The 15,534-nt window shown below is 41.8% G+C and overlaps 1 protein-coding gene across 1 annotated transcript; it reads left to right on the top strand.

Moving 5' to 3' along the window:
• The first annotated feature begins 2,898 nt into the window (after positions 1-2,898).
• LOC142971476 (cdc42 effector protein 3) lies at positions 2,899-14,640 on the top strand. Its single transcript, XM_076112014.1, has 2 exons — positions 2,899-3,036; positions 12,144-14,640. The coding sequence occupies exon 2, from the start codon at positions 12,705-12,707 to the stop codon at positions 13,608-13,610; it is 906 nt and encodes a 301-aa protein (XP_075968129.1). The 5' UTR covers positions 2,899-3,036; positions 12,144-12,704; the 3' UTR covers positions 13,611-14,640.
• Positions 14,641-15,534: the final 894 nt, after the last annotated feature.

The raw sequence follows: 15,534 nt of genomic DNA, 5'->3' as shown, positions 1-15,534 counted from the left end.
GGAAGAAGGTGAAATTGTGCCAGAACTCTGAAACCACTAAAAGAAACATTTCATGTTGCCTCCCATGTTGCAGTTTTATGGTGTGACGCTGACTTCAGCAAAAAAAGACGCCCGTCTTTCTTTGCAGACGAAGCGCAAACACCAGCGGATGAGTAACAAGGGAATGGATTTAATTTGCTTTGCGGGCGGGAGCTGTAAACAAGATGTGTCTGCAGTCCGACCTGCTAACAGCAAACGTCTGCGTTCTCCATTTGTTAAATCCTCATTACCTCGCTGTAATGAAGCTGCAGTGCCAAATCTGTTGGGGCCACCACAACGAGGCTCCGAAGTTTATGCTCCAGCAGGTCTCCACTGAGCCAGTAAAAAATTTGAATGCCCATTCAAACGTGTAATTGTTCCTAGTAATGCAGAGACTTTACAACTCTGTGGAGAAAACAAGCCAAAATCTTAGATTTAGCCATGATACTGTAGCTGCAGACAGAAACAAGGTTACAAGGTTCATTATCATTTCAATACAGGGTTGCAGCGAAATGTAAGTTGAAGCCCCTTTACGCTAAAAACACGTAAAGAATACAAATGTTTTACTATATATATTTAATTTGAACTACACCAAGAAAAGCCTGCTACATTTCATTTAGTGGAGTATAATGACAAGAAAAATCATTCTGATTCTGATATTTAAAGAATTGAATAAAATGAAATAAAAAAATATATATACGGTACTTATATACAAATCCATATATACCTGGAGAGAATGGGGGTAGTGCAAAAGGTAGTTGTATGGTATGATACGGTTGACTTAATAAATTAATTGGATTTAATTGGATTATTGATTTTCGCCAAACATCAGATATTTTAAGTTGCAATTGTCAATATTCAGAAACAATGAAACAAAGCCAATGGGACGAGAATGGTAAAACATATTCAAATTGGTCAAAGTTTCACATTGTAATTCATCGTTCACTAAGAACCTGAAATATTTCCAGACACTGAAAATATTATTGTTGGTGATGCTCTGCTTTAGCCCCGCAAACTAGTGCAGCTTTAAAAAGCATTCAACTTGCTGCAAAGCTGCAAGCTGCAGACTGCAAAGATGACTTTTATTCAGTCATGCAGTCTGACAATTATTCAACACTCATTAGTGACCCCTCACCTACCCTGCTGGTTCACCATATTGCTCCATTATCATCAGTTAGCAGCACTGTCGTATGTTAAATTAACCACTAAATGAAAAATAACATCAGTTTCGCCCCACTAATTCGGTGGGGCGAATTAGTCTTTCGCCCCTATACCCAGGTCGGACGACCGATTTGCACGTCAGGACCGCTACGGGCCTCCACCAGAGTTTCCACTAAATTCACTTGTTTGCTGTTGTCTGCATGGACAATAAACAAAGCCTGCTGAGAAGCCTGTGGCTGCTCCAGTTTTTTTTAAATTGGTCTAAACTTGTTTGGCTGTTGGACTGTGGTTTCTGCTGCTAATCCAATTAAAGAACAGTCTCCACGCCGTCTGTCACAGCGAAAGGTCAACAGTAAGACGGCTCTCTGAGGTGCACAGGTGGTCAGAAAAACGTGACGTATCAGATTCACTTGCAAAGCAGAGAAATGGTGTCATACAGCAGCAGCAGCAGCAGCAGCATTGGGCATAATGCAGCTTCAACAATGACTTTTAAAAAACAAACAAATAATCTGTTTGTGTTTTCTTAGACACATTAATATAAACAGGGTCAATCTGTAGTGCGTAAGTCACAGGCCTAAATTAGAAAAAGATCTCATCAGCAGCTGAGGGTCAAACCTGGCTGATTCCTGGTGTTATTTCTCACCCTTTGACCTTTGACCTTTTGTGGCTTCCCACCTGTTGATCAGAGACGTAATCAATAACACAGCCTTATCCCTCCTCACCGTCTTTATCGGAGCAGTACTGATGATGTAATTATCACACACTGGTTTAAAGACCCGTTTAATGGTATAAACTGGTTGTTTATCCTGAGCTCTGCTGTGTGAAATCAGTGATTGCCGCCCACGATGACACCGGAAGCTGAGAATGTCTTACTTTCAAAATAAGACAACGCACGTCTCGTTTACCTTTGTAAATCCATACATGTCCACCAATGGTGGAATGTACACGAATGTACACGTTTGACATACTTGTATTCTACACTACATGTCAGAGGAAAATATTGTACCGCACTCCATTTATCTGACAGCTTTCGTTAAGAGTTACTTTTTAGATAAAAAAACTGGATACGTTTATATAATATGATGCTGTTCTACTAAGCTATTCAGCAGTAGGCCTATGCAGTATTTAAAATTGGCTCCACATTGAAGAACTATGCTTTTACATGTATTTGATAAAACAGAATAATATAATATTCCAGAAAAACACAACACTGAAAACAGCCCTTCTGAACTATAAGTACTTTTACTTTTGGTACTTTAAGTAAAGTTTGATGCTACTACTTTTCTACTTATACTTAAGGAACATTTTGAATGCATGCTTTCTACTTGTAAAGGAGTATTTCTGACACTGTTGTATTGGTACTTTTAGCTAGGCCTAAGAACAATGTATTTGTTTGATGTAATTATCAGATGTGACCTAAGGCTATTACCCCTTTTGTCATAGGCCTACTCTCACTTGTTCACCTGGCTGAAGCATACTTCATAGAAGAAGTAGCGGGAAAAAGTGTACAGGGCAATTATATCGTTCACTTGTGTTTTTTTTCTCCCCTGTTTAATAAAAAATAAAAATCCCTCCAAATGAATAGATATGACAATAAAATGTTACAGCACATGTTCACAGATGAATATCTTAATCTGAAAATCCTAACCGGACGTTGTTCGTGCTCGTTCCAGCTGGTTTTGACGGATCCCCTTTTTTTACTTTCTCCGTCCAGAGCGCTCCAGAGTCAGAGGGCTTATACCCCGCCAGTAAGAGGTTTACCTACGCTGGCGCCGAGGACCGTGTCAGTGGATTGTACGACTAAACTCCTGTGATTTTATTCCCACAAGGAAGACGGAGCGACGCCTCACGCTGCAGGTAAATATCAGCGTCTTTTGGTGGATTTGTGGAGGTTCTTTTATGGGTTTTTAAACTGGTCAGCGGTCGGTCGGTGGCCGCTGACCTACCTATTGAATAGTCCCACTGTCTCCTATTATGTGAACAACAAAAAGAGGAAAGAACTGACCAGTGGAACATTATATTTGTTAACATAATAGCCTCGGCTTCGGCGCGCGTGACACTCCCTTTGGTTTGCGTCGTTTGCCATGTGGGGAGAAAAACATAAATATGCACATTTTAGGCGTTTTAGACAGACGCGATAACAATACAAGGTTTCAAATATTATCATCTGATGAAACCTTTAATAACTAACCTGAATATTATGTTTTGTTTAATTATTTTATGTCTGTCCATCCAGGAAGACACGGATTCCTCCCCATTAGCTCTTCACGAGTCTTCTTTAGTTTTTCTCCACGTTAAAGTGTCTTTCTTGTTAAGTTTTTCCTTATCTGAAGTGAGGCTTTCAAAGACCCTCACACAAGTTGATCCTCACTCGTAAGTGTGTGATTTGTGATATTGGGCTATATTAATAAGAATGACTTGATTTAATGGACACGCTATCCAGGTTGCGATTACCTAATATCTCAGATTAGGTGTTACAGAAGCAGGACAGGGCTGTTCCTGTGGGACCGTCGCCCAGTAATGAGGGGAATGTTACAGCATTTCAAAACTGTGCCGGGCTTCCCAGTGACTCAGAGTACCTGTGGTGCTCCGGGAATAAACTCCTCACTGTTGCTTAATACGGGAGGTCACAGCAGTCGGCCGTACCTCTGCTATGCTGGATGGTTGTACCGGTGTACCGTGGTATTCAGATTAAAACTCCAAGAAACTGATGTTATTTTTCATTTAGTGGTTAATTTAACATGCGACAGTGCTGCTAACTGATGATAATGGAGCAATATGGTGAACCAGCAGGGTAGGTGAGGGGTCACTAATGAGCGTCTCATCCCGGCCAATCAGAAGCATTCATTTATATTAGCCCGATTAGAAATAGCTGTGCTGTAATATCTGTGACTGGATTAGACCTGAAAAAAAGAGACAGATTTGTTCCACTTGCACCAATCAGTCAACCCCGAGACAGTCTTCAGGAGGGCGGGGATGATCTCAGAGGCTGCACTTACGTAAGGGAGGGGGAGGGGGAGAGGGGGAGTTAACTGGAGTTTATTCTTGAACTCACTCGTCTTTTATCCTTAATCTTTGCGCTTTTGCAGGGGTTATACTTTTAATTTTTTTTTTTGTAGTTACTGGTTAATATGCTCTCGTACAAGGCTTAACTTCCTACAATCAGCAGGTGGCGCTACGACTATGACTCAATATGGGAGTGTAGATGCCTTTAGGACTGGACTCTTATCCAGCATGTCAGATTTAGGAGAGATCGGACAATGTAAAGTCCAGTTACGTCACTCATTGGTTTGCGGACTGCTGTTTTGAAGCCTCGAGTTTGGCGATTTCGCCATCGCCATCTTGAACTACGACCGTCCATGTTGTTTTTTTCACAATCAATGAACAGGAGTGACCATATTTGGAATGCGGAGGAGTGATGTAGAGACACCGTAAACATCTCTGGTAGCGGCAGTGACCTGTCAATCACAGTAAGACCGGCCTAATGCATCCCCTGCTTTATGGTCTATTTGACTCTAAATGGACCATAATTTACTAAATGATCATCATGCTGTATTGAAGAAGACTTGAAACTAGAGATTGAGACCATAAACTCATGTTTACAATGTTTACTGAGGTAATAAATCAAGAGAGAAGTAGAGTCATTCTCTCATAGACTTCTTTTTGCATCCAGAGGAGTCGCCCCCTGCTGGTCAGTAGAGAGAATGCACGTTTTAAGATTAGATATCCTTTCCACCTTTTGAGACCAATCACTGCAGAACTTATTGCTATTTTCACCAGGTCTGAAGCATGTGCCAATTTTCGTGAGTTCTCGAGCATCCCAAGCCCCTCAAAAACGGGATTGTGCAGTAGAATAATAATCTCTACAAAAACAATAGGTACCTCGCAGGACTGTTAGGATCTGGCACTTTAGTGCTTGGGCCCTAGAAAAAGTGAAACCTCACTGTGGAAAACAGCTACTGTATATCAACTAGATGAAATCAGCTTTATTTTTTTATGGTAAAAACAAACGGATTAGCAGACAAGCAAAGGGCTTTTTTGTCAACAATCTCCTGCTGTGTGCAATTAAGCGTGACGCGACAGACAACGGAGGATAACAACAATAACAGGAGCGGCGATGTGTTTGTCCTAGAAGATCACAGGGCTCACTGGAGGCTCACTGGTGGCTCACTGAGTCTATGTCCTGCTGTAGACACAATGTAGGCAGCAAATGGGGCCTGAGAGCAGAAACAGATGTCAGATCAGCCTCCTCCGTGGCTGATTGCATCATCAGCAGTGTCCCAGAATAACAGGGGGGGGTGAAACATGGAGGAAAGAAATGTCAACTAGCTGTCTGAGCGATTTTTCAGACGTGGGACCAAGTTAATGTTGAGCAAGTCCCGAGTCATGAGAGGCAGGTCCTACATTTTGAGTTTTGAGTCCTAAACAAGTCATAATCTGCTCCACACCAAATGTAATACCATTTTAATGACAGATTAAATACATATATTGTGGTTTTTAAAATTTGTATTTATTTGTGAAAACATGTTTGTTAAAACGAGTGATGCTGAACTCAACGATAAACTAAAAAGGATCCGGGGAATTACAGCGTCGACTTGCCGTGAATGAATAGCGTTATTGTTAGTTGAGTCAGGAAATGGATTGATTCGTGGCACACTTTTTAAATCAAATAACTCTTAATATTTGGGCTTTGGGGGAAGTGATGAAGTACAAGTGAAGTCACAAGTCATCGGTGTTCAAGTCCAGTTGCAAGTATGTTTTCTATTTTGTCAAGTCGAGTCTTAAGTCACCAACTTTGTGACTCGAGTCTAAATTGAATCCAGGTCATGTGACTCGAGTCCACACTGGCTGCTACCGCGTGTGTGTCTGTTTGTGATTGACAGACAGATGAGAGCTGAGAAACTTAATGTCTGAACTGTAGGACAAACAAACATTTAACTCATGCTTCATTGACGCGGGACAGCTTCCAGTGAAGCTATGTATACTCATAATGTGTGTTTGTTTGTGTTAGTATCTGATTACATATATTTTTTTAAATAATAATGTGATAAGTATGTAAGTTGGAATGTCTTTGTAGTACTTTTTCTTTGAACATTTGTTGGTGCCACTGAAGACATTTCTTTGGGTATGATTTTGACTTATTTGTGTATTAAAGGGAACACCACCGAAAATAATATTCCAATATGTTATTTCCGTGGCCTAGGAAAAGTGCAATCAATATCAGTGAACATGAGCTACCCTCTCTCAAAGCCAGAAACCAGAGACGTCTCAAACTGTCATGGAGCTGCTCCATAGACAATGAATGGGAGACTGATTTTGGCTTTAATTCTATTGTAGTGTTCCTAATTGTGAAACAGAAAATGTTCATTCCTCTGGATGCTCTCTGTGTAATCTGTGTAACATCTTTATTTCATTATGGAGCCGTTCCGCTCTTTATACTTGATGACATCACAGGTCTTGTGTTGAAGCACTTCAGTTTTCAGTTTTCTGATTTGGGAGGGAGTTATTAAGAGTTATTAAGAGTTATTAAGAGTTATTAAGAGTTATTAAGAGTTATTAAGAGTTGATAAGAGTTGATAAGAGTTATTAAGACTTGATAAGACTTGATAAAGTTATGTATGACTTTTGAAAATGGGCGTAGTTCCCCTTTAATTTTTCTAGAAATGAAAAAGAAAAAATATGTAAAACCAAAAGTAATCAAAAAGATTAGATGAATAACTTTTGGAAACTGTTACTAATTACAATCTTTTCATCCAGTAACTAACTTCCTACCTGACCATTGATTGAATTTCCTCTCTAATGACATTAACTCACTCTCAGGCAGCTGAATGTATCTCTGTAGCTCCGTTTCAGCCTTCTGCCAAATAGTACACAAATAAATACGTAATTGTGTTTATGTTTTGAAACTATTTAGAGAAATATTTGCTGCATTATCGTCAGTACAAATACTCTTGAGTGGAAACAGGAGAATAGTGCAGCATGTAGTAGAGTGGCTTTGAAACTGGTGATTAGAGCTGTAAGTACATGGTTGGCATCAGTCTGTTTACTATTGTGGCACAAGACACCATGAATAATAATAGCCAGATTCAGTGTGCTGCGTTTACATTTTGACACAATACAATCTTTATAACATTCACTGTCTACAACACAACTTATAAATCACTGTGAAAATTGTTAACAATACTGAAGAAATCAGAATAAATACAAATGAAATAGAGCAATTTGTCGCATTTTCCAGGCTATGCAGAATAAAACATTCAAATTAAAAATGAGTTCCAACTTTTCCTCATAGTTTGTAGTAGGGCTGCAACTAACAGCCATTTTCATTATTGTTTAACCGCCCAGTTATTTGGTTTTTCAATTAGTCAATAAATCATTTTGCTAACGAAACTTCCCAGAATTCAAGGGGACGCCTTCAAATGTTTTCAACAGTACATGGATATTTAATTTAAAACAATGTAGAACAAAGAATCTGAGACATTTGAGAAGCTGATAAGAGAAAATGTTAAGATTTTTTTTCAGTTTTTAACGTCAAAACAGTTGATTATTTTTCTGTCGCTCAAAATGGGACTCACTCTCCACTTCTCCCAAAGCACACAGTTCACACAATCTGTTTTCCTCCTGAATATTTTTGAATCTGCCAACATCAATGGCTCCAGAAAAAAACCCAATCTTTTAAGATCTTTTGGCTTCTCAATAAGTTGAGATGTAGTATTTGTTTCAGGGCCAAACGATTGTTGTAATACCGTTTGCATATGTGTGCTAAATAATTTCAAAGCAGGAAGAAGGCGGATGAAAGTATGTGGTTTTGTCTACAGACAGATTTATGTCTCAATTTCCCTCATTTGGATGAGCTATTCCTTTGAAGGAACAGCTGAAGGGCAGGTCGCCCACATCATCCCCTCACCGAGTCAAACACAGTGAAATATCTTCACAACACGTTAGAAACGGTCTCTTGCTCCACCCGTCTGAACCAGTTCGGACTGGTTCACTTCTTCACTGGTATTACTTTTATGTGTTTGAATTGTTGTGGTCGTTCTATTGTCGTCTGGTTGTTTTAATGGAGCCGACAGTGAGCGTCCTCCCTTTATTAGGTGTGACTGTTTTTTTTAATCATTTGTTCCACTTCTTCACTTGGGTATATGCTGCATGATTATTGATTTTGTTTGTGTCAAGTTGTCTCTCAAGGGCTTGAATCAGACTGAGCTGATCTCATGTCTAATATATCTGTGGTTCAGATGTTCTTCCAGTCAGATGGAAAGACTGTTTTCTTTTTCATTTGTGGTTGATGGATGTCTTTGGATTGTAATGTTGGGGGGGGGGAGAAGAGAGAGAGAGGGAGAGAGAGACACGAGTGGAAGGACACAGGAGTATGATTAAAGATTTTCACATTTAAAAAGGGATATATTATGAAGAACTCATAAACTTTTTCAGTGCTTGTGCACATATATTTGGGTATGTGGAGTACCTACCTGTTGGCTGCCTGGATCAGAAAACGTGATTGAACAAGCCATTGGGATTTTGCTCCCCTTCATATGCAGGCTCAGTATACAGTATCTCCACCCACAATTTGAGAACTACTTTTGCAAAGGTGTGCCATATTTTCCCCCGCAAGCCAATCAGAGCAGACTGGGCTTAAAGCGACAGACAGAGTGTTTATTTAAATATCAAAGCATGTTAACGTGTTCTAGTGGAAACCCTGAACATCATCTGTCCCCCTAGTTAAAGGACTAATCTGCCCTCAGATTCTCTAGCATAGTTTATAATCTACAATCTGTTGTGTTCTTTGAAGTCCAGAGATGTAACTTAACCCAGGTCGTTATCCACATCGATCCTTTACTGAAACCTTGAATGAATAGATCAATGTTAGCAGATCCTCACTAAATGTCACAATGTAAGACTTGAAATATTGCTGAAACAATGTTAAGTTACCTAGATATATAAAGGAAAACTCGACTTTTCAACCAAATTCAGCGCAATGTTGAACCCTTTGTGTGTAATTACCGGCCTTGTTGCTCATCTAGAAATTACTTTCTTCCCTTTTGAGCCCGCTTTGAAGTCAGTTTGGTTAAAAGCATCAAAAGTACCTGAAACGTCAATGTAAACCTTATAGTCTGTTATAAACGCTGCAGACATTTAACTTCCCTTCTCTGAATGTTTTTTTAAAGTCACTGTGAGGAAGTTGTAACTGGTTGTGAACAGTCACAATGGAACACTGACGCCTCTATATGACCTACATAAGTAAACAAGACCATCAGCGATAATACTGGCTATTTCTATATAGTTATTCTTAATGCTTGTCATGGGTGCCGGATTCCGCACGAAACAAGATCAAATCATGCAGGTTTACCAGAAACAGCTTCAGCTCAGACTCCAGCGGGGACTCTGACGGTCCCCACTGGAAGCCATGCTGCTGGAGGTCAAGGCCGTATTGCTGAGCACACTGTAAGGAAGGGAGGCGCGGGGAGAACCAGAACCAGGACTGAGCGGGGCAGACTGTCAGACACCTGCAGCAGTAAAATGAGAGGTTTTCTAAAGGGAGTGTGGTGCTCGGAAACGCTACCACTTTCGTCCACAGGGACCGCCAAAATCAACAGAAAGTAAAGTTCCTTGTAGCAACTTTAAAGTAATTTCCTGACTTCTTGATTATATACTCATCTACTTCCATGCAGTCAATGCAGTTGTAAAAAAACACGATTATTCCATCGATTTGTTTTCTGTTTTTTTCATGCAAATTGGACCAATACTCAGTCCCCCTTTCAACAAAAGCTTTGAGCATGAACAGGTGGACTGAAGTTATGTTATTTCAGCTTGTGTATTGAAGTCAGTTTTTGGCAGTTTTCTGCTGGTGAAAGCGGGTCCCCGGGCGGCTAACGTCATTCGGGGGATGACGCATGAAATGATGTAGAGCTCTACATGCTGCAAAGGGAAAAGAGACTCCACCTAAAATGAAATAAAGCTTTGGCTGACAGTTTGTAATGTGCTTGGTTTCCAAAGAACGTCCTGTGCAGGAGCTAAGGAGAGAAATCAGTGATGTCAAGTGCAACTGACGAGTTTCTCTCAGAACAATCGTAATGGTGAGCTGCAAAGAGGGAAAGATCAAATTGGCGCATTGATATACCGTTATCACTTTTGAATGAAAGGGGAAAAAAAGAAGCTAAAATTGAGATCTACTGTAGTGAGATTCAATCCGTCAGATCTCACTCTATTCTCTTGTACTTTAGCTGCCAAAATATAGTAATTAAAGTAAAGTTAACTTGAGGTAGGGCTGTCGCAATATTAGATTTGCATGACCAGATGATTCACCATAATGATTTTATTGATATATCTATTGAGGATTTGAAAAATAAAAAACAATAATGCTGTCAGTTAAATCCCCTTTAACATATTTGTTGTGCTTTTTGTCTCCTTTTTAAAAATGAATATAGTAAGTAACATATCAGTGTAGGGCGGTGGAGAGAGTCTGTAACCATAACTGCAGAGTAGTGTATTATTAACATGACATCAATATTTCATTTTAAAATATTAGTTATTGTCAATACTGTTATATGGCAACACCCGGCCCTGCCTTGAGTAATTCCTTTTTTTATGCTACTTTATACTCCACTTCATTTTGGAGGCAAATATTCTACTTTTTACTCCACTACATATATGTGATAACTTACTTTGCAGATTCAGATTAACAATACAAAATAGAACCAACAAATAAATGATGACGTATTATTATGACATAAAATAAGATAAGGGGGGAAACTCACAGGCTAGCAGCAATATAAAGTGATTAAAATGAATGTTTACCAGCTGCAACATTAAAGCGACGAACACATGAATGCTTCAGTAATTATAATCCATTTGTTTTAATTTGAATAATCAGTCATTTTACTTTTGATACTTTGTCTATTTTGATAATAATACTTTTATACTTGTACACTTGTGCAGCAGAACTGTTCTTTAGTACTTCTACACTGCGGTGCTGCTACTTTGACTGCAGGTTGAGTGAAGTTCACAGTAACCTGAATGTGAACCCTCTCAGATGCCAATGTGATGATGTCGGGGTGGAGACCAGAATTCCTCCCGTTTCTCTCATTTTCAAACAACGGTCAAGCGTTCATCGAGAACACTGTGATCTGCGCAGCATTCAGACATAATTATAGGATAAGATCTGAAAGTCACATTAGAGTAAAACGACTGTCCAAGTCGCTCCGTAAAAACTTCAAATACTTCATTTCTGAAGTTTATTATAAACATTCTTCAAGACAAAATGCTTCCTCGGGCTTCAATAAGGAAAGGGGTTGCACTTCTTAAATGTCTCTCTGTTTCCTCGTCATCTAAAGAAGTCTAGCTATCTTTTTGTGAAGGCATGCATCGCATTCTTCAAATTTTGTGTCACAACTTCTGAACCCTGAACATGAAACGGAGCACTCTTTTTAACGTTCTAAGAGTTAAATACCAGAGGAATATTTCAGATGATGGGATCACAAGATGACAGAGCCCTCAGGCGAGACCTGAACTGTTGTTCCATAATTCACAGTGTTTGTCTCAGGAAAGAGACTTTTAAGATTTTCCACTGATAACAGGGGAGTTGCTGCGGAGGCCAGAGGCTTTTAAAACCTCACCGTTTCCAATACAGTAATTTGTGTTTCCACCAACTAAGCTGAGGGGTTCCTCGGGAATGCGTGACCAATTTTCTGCTCTGATTCGTGGACTGACTCGCTGTAAGAGTTGCACAATTTTGGGGCAGTCAGACCCCTTTCTTAGCAAACACTCTGGAGTGTTTTCCTTCATATGTCCTCACTGAAAAGAAGAGTTGTAAATCTCCTCCTCCGCCTTCATTCCTCTCTTCATCCCCCCCGGCTCCTGCCTCCTCCCTTCCCCCTTTTTTCCCCATCCATCTCCCCAATTTCCTCCCTCTCTCTTCACCACTTCCTGACGCCTTTTTCTCTCTCTCTCGTTTCTCCGCACAGATCTCCAGCGTTCTGATGTCACGTTCCCGAAGTTTCTGACAGAACCCACCGACAGCAGACGGCGGGGCCCGCCAGAGATCCCACCCTTCATCCCTTCTGTCTGAGGAGGGATAAAGACGAGAGCGGGTTTGCGTTCTGAAGGGGGAAGAGGAGCCGCTGTTTGCTTGGATATGGCTTTTCTGTGTATGAGAGAAAGACACACAGAGCTGATCTGAGGTCAAGGTCTTCCTCCTCCTCCCCCTCCTCGCCCCGGAGTCACAAGACAGCGTGAGGCACAACCCCTTGGGTTGCTATCGCTACGCTGACCGAGCTAAATATTTGTATTCTCACTTGGAGGAGCAAAAGGATCCCCTCAGTTGGGAGGGGAAAAGAGCTTCTTATCAGGGGAGTTTTGCTTTGCGAACTGTTCGTCTACATTCAACTTACTTTCCTAAGAAACGGACTAATACCCAGACATAAAGAGCTGCCTCCCAGTGAGTTGAACGGAGGACACGTACCGCTCCTCTCAGATTAAGAGTTTTCTCCAAATCACCTTGCGTGAAGCAGACGTCGGACGAAAAAATGCCGGCAAAGACGCCAATGTACTTAAAAACGACGACCCCCAAGAAGGGGAAGAGGCTGAGGCTTCGTGACGTCCTCTCGGGCGATATGATAAGCCCGCCGCTGGGCGACGTGCGCCACAGCGCCCACGTGGGGCCCGATGGGCAGGGCGACATGTTCGGCGACGTGGGCTTCCTGCAGGGCAAGATGGACATGCTGCCGGCTCTGAGTCGGATGCAGGACGGCCGCTCGCACAGCGTGGAGAGGCGGCTGGATGATGGCCTGGCGGTGAGGCAGGACTCGCACAGCTACGCCTACAATGGTTACCACTATCAGCACTCCTCCACCGGCCTGCTGAAGACCACCATCTCCATGCCCGTGTTCATCGCCCACGAGCAGGCTCCGCCCAAACCCCCGCGCCTCCACCTGGACGACCCCTCCCCTTCCTCTCTGGCATCCCAGCAGAACCACTTCCATCAGCAGCCGGCGGACACGGGCCGCAAACAGGCCAACGGCCACACGGACAACCACAGCCAACTCTTCGAGAACGGCGTGGTGGGCCGCCTGGCGTCAGAGCCCTGCCGCGACATCTCCCTCTCCCCCGCCGTCCGCAGGCTCGTCCCCTCCTCTGGCTCCTTCTCAGAGGTCTCCTCTGAGGACTCCATGTCGGAAACCTGCGGGCCCCTGGACGTCCGCCGGGGCCTCAGTCTGGACTCGGATGCCGGCTTGAGCAACGAGGATCTGAGGAGCGACCGCAGCGAGTCGCCCTGCTCCGCCTTCCATCCGGCAGGTCTCACAGTGTCATCCGGGGTCTCGAGGTCAGACTCTTTGGCGGGGTTAGACCTAGATCTGGGCCCATCTATCATGGAGGACGTCCTGAGCATCATGGACCGCTACAAGACTGAGGACGACCGCTGCGAGCTGTGAAGAAATGTTAATGTGATGTACAGATATTTTTTTATACGGATAAATAAATCCCTAAAGACTTTGTTAAGATAGTAAAGGAGGACAGAAGGAGTGGAGAAGTGGAGAAGACGCTGAGCTTAAAGGTCATTGAAGGGTTTCAGAAAGGTGAGAAACAGGTGGACGCTGTTGTTAAATGTCGGGACGTTGCTGCCCGACATGACAACACCCGAGGCCAGAGGCTGGTCCTTAAGAGCCATTTATCAAAACTGAACGTCGTAAACACTTAAAACTGCAAGCTAACAAACTCACCCCCGTTATCACAAACGCATCAACCCTTTTCTTTGGACTAAACAACCAGCATTGTGTCGTCTTCTTAATCTGACTAATGCTGAGGATTTTCCACTCGTTAATGGTTAACAAAATGCCAAATGAGTCGGACATAAATGTGTCGAGACTGACCCCGGGAGAAATCAGCAGCTGTCAACAAAATTCAAAAGCAGCGTGGAAACCACAGCTACTGATAAGTAACGTCCAACAACTTCAGCTGTTCAAGCACATTCTCAGTCACGCTTAGCTGAACTGCAGACATGAAGGGTTTCATGCTGAAGGCCATGTTCTGTCCTAATCCGTCTCGGCTGCTTGAACATTAATACCTTCACTGGTTTACTGTAACGCTTCAATGCCGGATGAGATGTGAAGAAGTCCTCTCCTTCTGTAAAACATGAAGATGTAAGTGATGTAAAATGGTCTTCACGTATGAGAACAGCAGCACCAACATTTCAGTGTCCTTCTTTTGATCGCAGGGAAACTGGAGAAGCTCCTTCTTGTAGTTTTTACAAATACAATTCTAAAAGAAAGTCGCTGAAAGAAATGTGCTGCATTAGATCATGATGCAATATTCTTTTCTTCTGTCTTCTTACAAACACTCTTCCCCCATGTCGTGGCTCACTGTCGGTCTCTCTAACATTCACTGTCTGCATTATCACAGTAGCCTATTATTCAAATGTAATTTATGCTGTCACTGTAAATGTACAAAATAAACGTTCCTATAAAGAAAACTGAGGGGGTGTGGACAATTCTTCAAACAGACAAAAGTGTGCTTAATAATGATTGATAATATATATATGTATATTTAAGTTCTTTATTCTAAAAACAACTGGTGGCTACCACTTCCTTTATAATATATTTGTTAAGAGCAGTGGGGGAATGTAACATTTACTCAACTTTAATATTTTGAGGTTAACTTGAGTATTTCCACTTTATGCTACTTTCTACTTCACTGCACATATTGTATTTTTACTCTGCTACATCTGTTTTACAGCTTGAGTTACTTTTGAGATTTAGATTATTAATACCCATCTTCTTTACCAGCTGCATCATTTAAGTACACATGAATGCATCAATAACTTCACAATACACTCACCGGCCACTTTATTAGGTACACCTTGCTAGTACCGGGTTGGACCCCCTTTGCCTTCAGAACGGCCTTAATTCTTCGTAGCATAGATTCAACAAGGTGCTGGAAACATTCCTCACACATTTTGGTCCATATTGACATGATAGCATCACGCAGTTGCTGCAGATTTGTCGGCTGCACATCCATGATGCTAATCTCCCGTTCCACCACATCCCAAAGGTGCTCTGTTGGATTGAGAGCTGGTGACTGTGGAGGCCATTGGAGTACAGTGAACTCATCGTCATGTTCAAGAAACCAGTTTGACATGATTTGAGCTTTGTGACATGCTGCCTCAGAGCTCACTTCAGGCTTCTGGTGTGTCCGATGTAGGATGCTGTGGTAAGATACTCTCACCAAACTCCTGTCGTGTAAACCAGTAGCATATCTGACCTGTGACTTTGGATTCAGAATAGACTTTGACTGCTACCACTTTTCGTAATTTGCCTCAGGATGTTTGGTGCCACCATCATGATTTTAGGATTACCAAAT

Source organism: Anarhichas minor, unplaced genomic scaffold, assembly GCF_050575085.1.
Source record: "Anarhichas minor isolate MPS153535 unplaced genomic scaffold, ASM5057508v1 ptg000046l, whole genome shotgun sequence".
NCBI classification, from domain to species: domain Eukaryota; kingdom Metazoa; phylum Chordata; class Actinopteri; order Perciformes; family Anarhichadidae; genus Anarhichas; species Anarhichas minor.
This window is presented reverse-complemented; position numbering and strand designations above follow the sequence as displayed.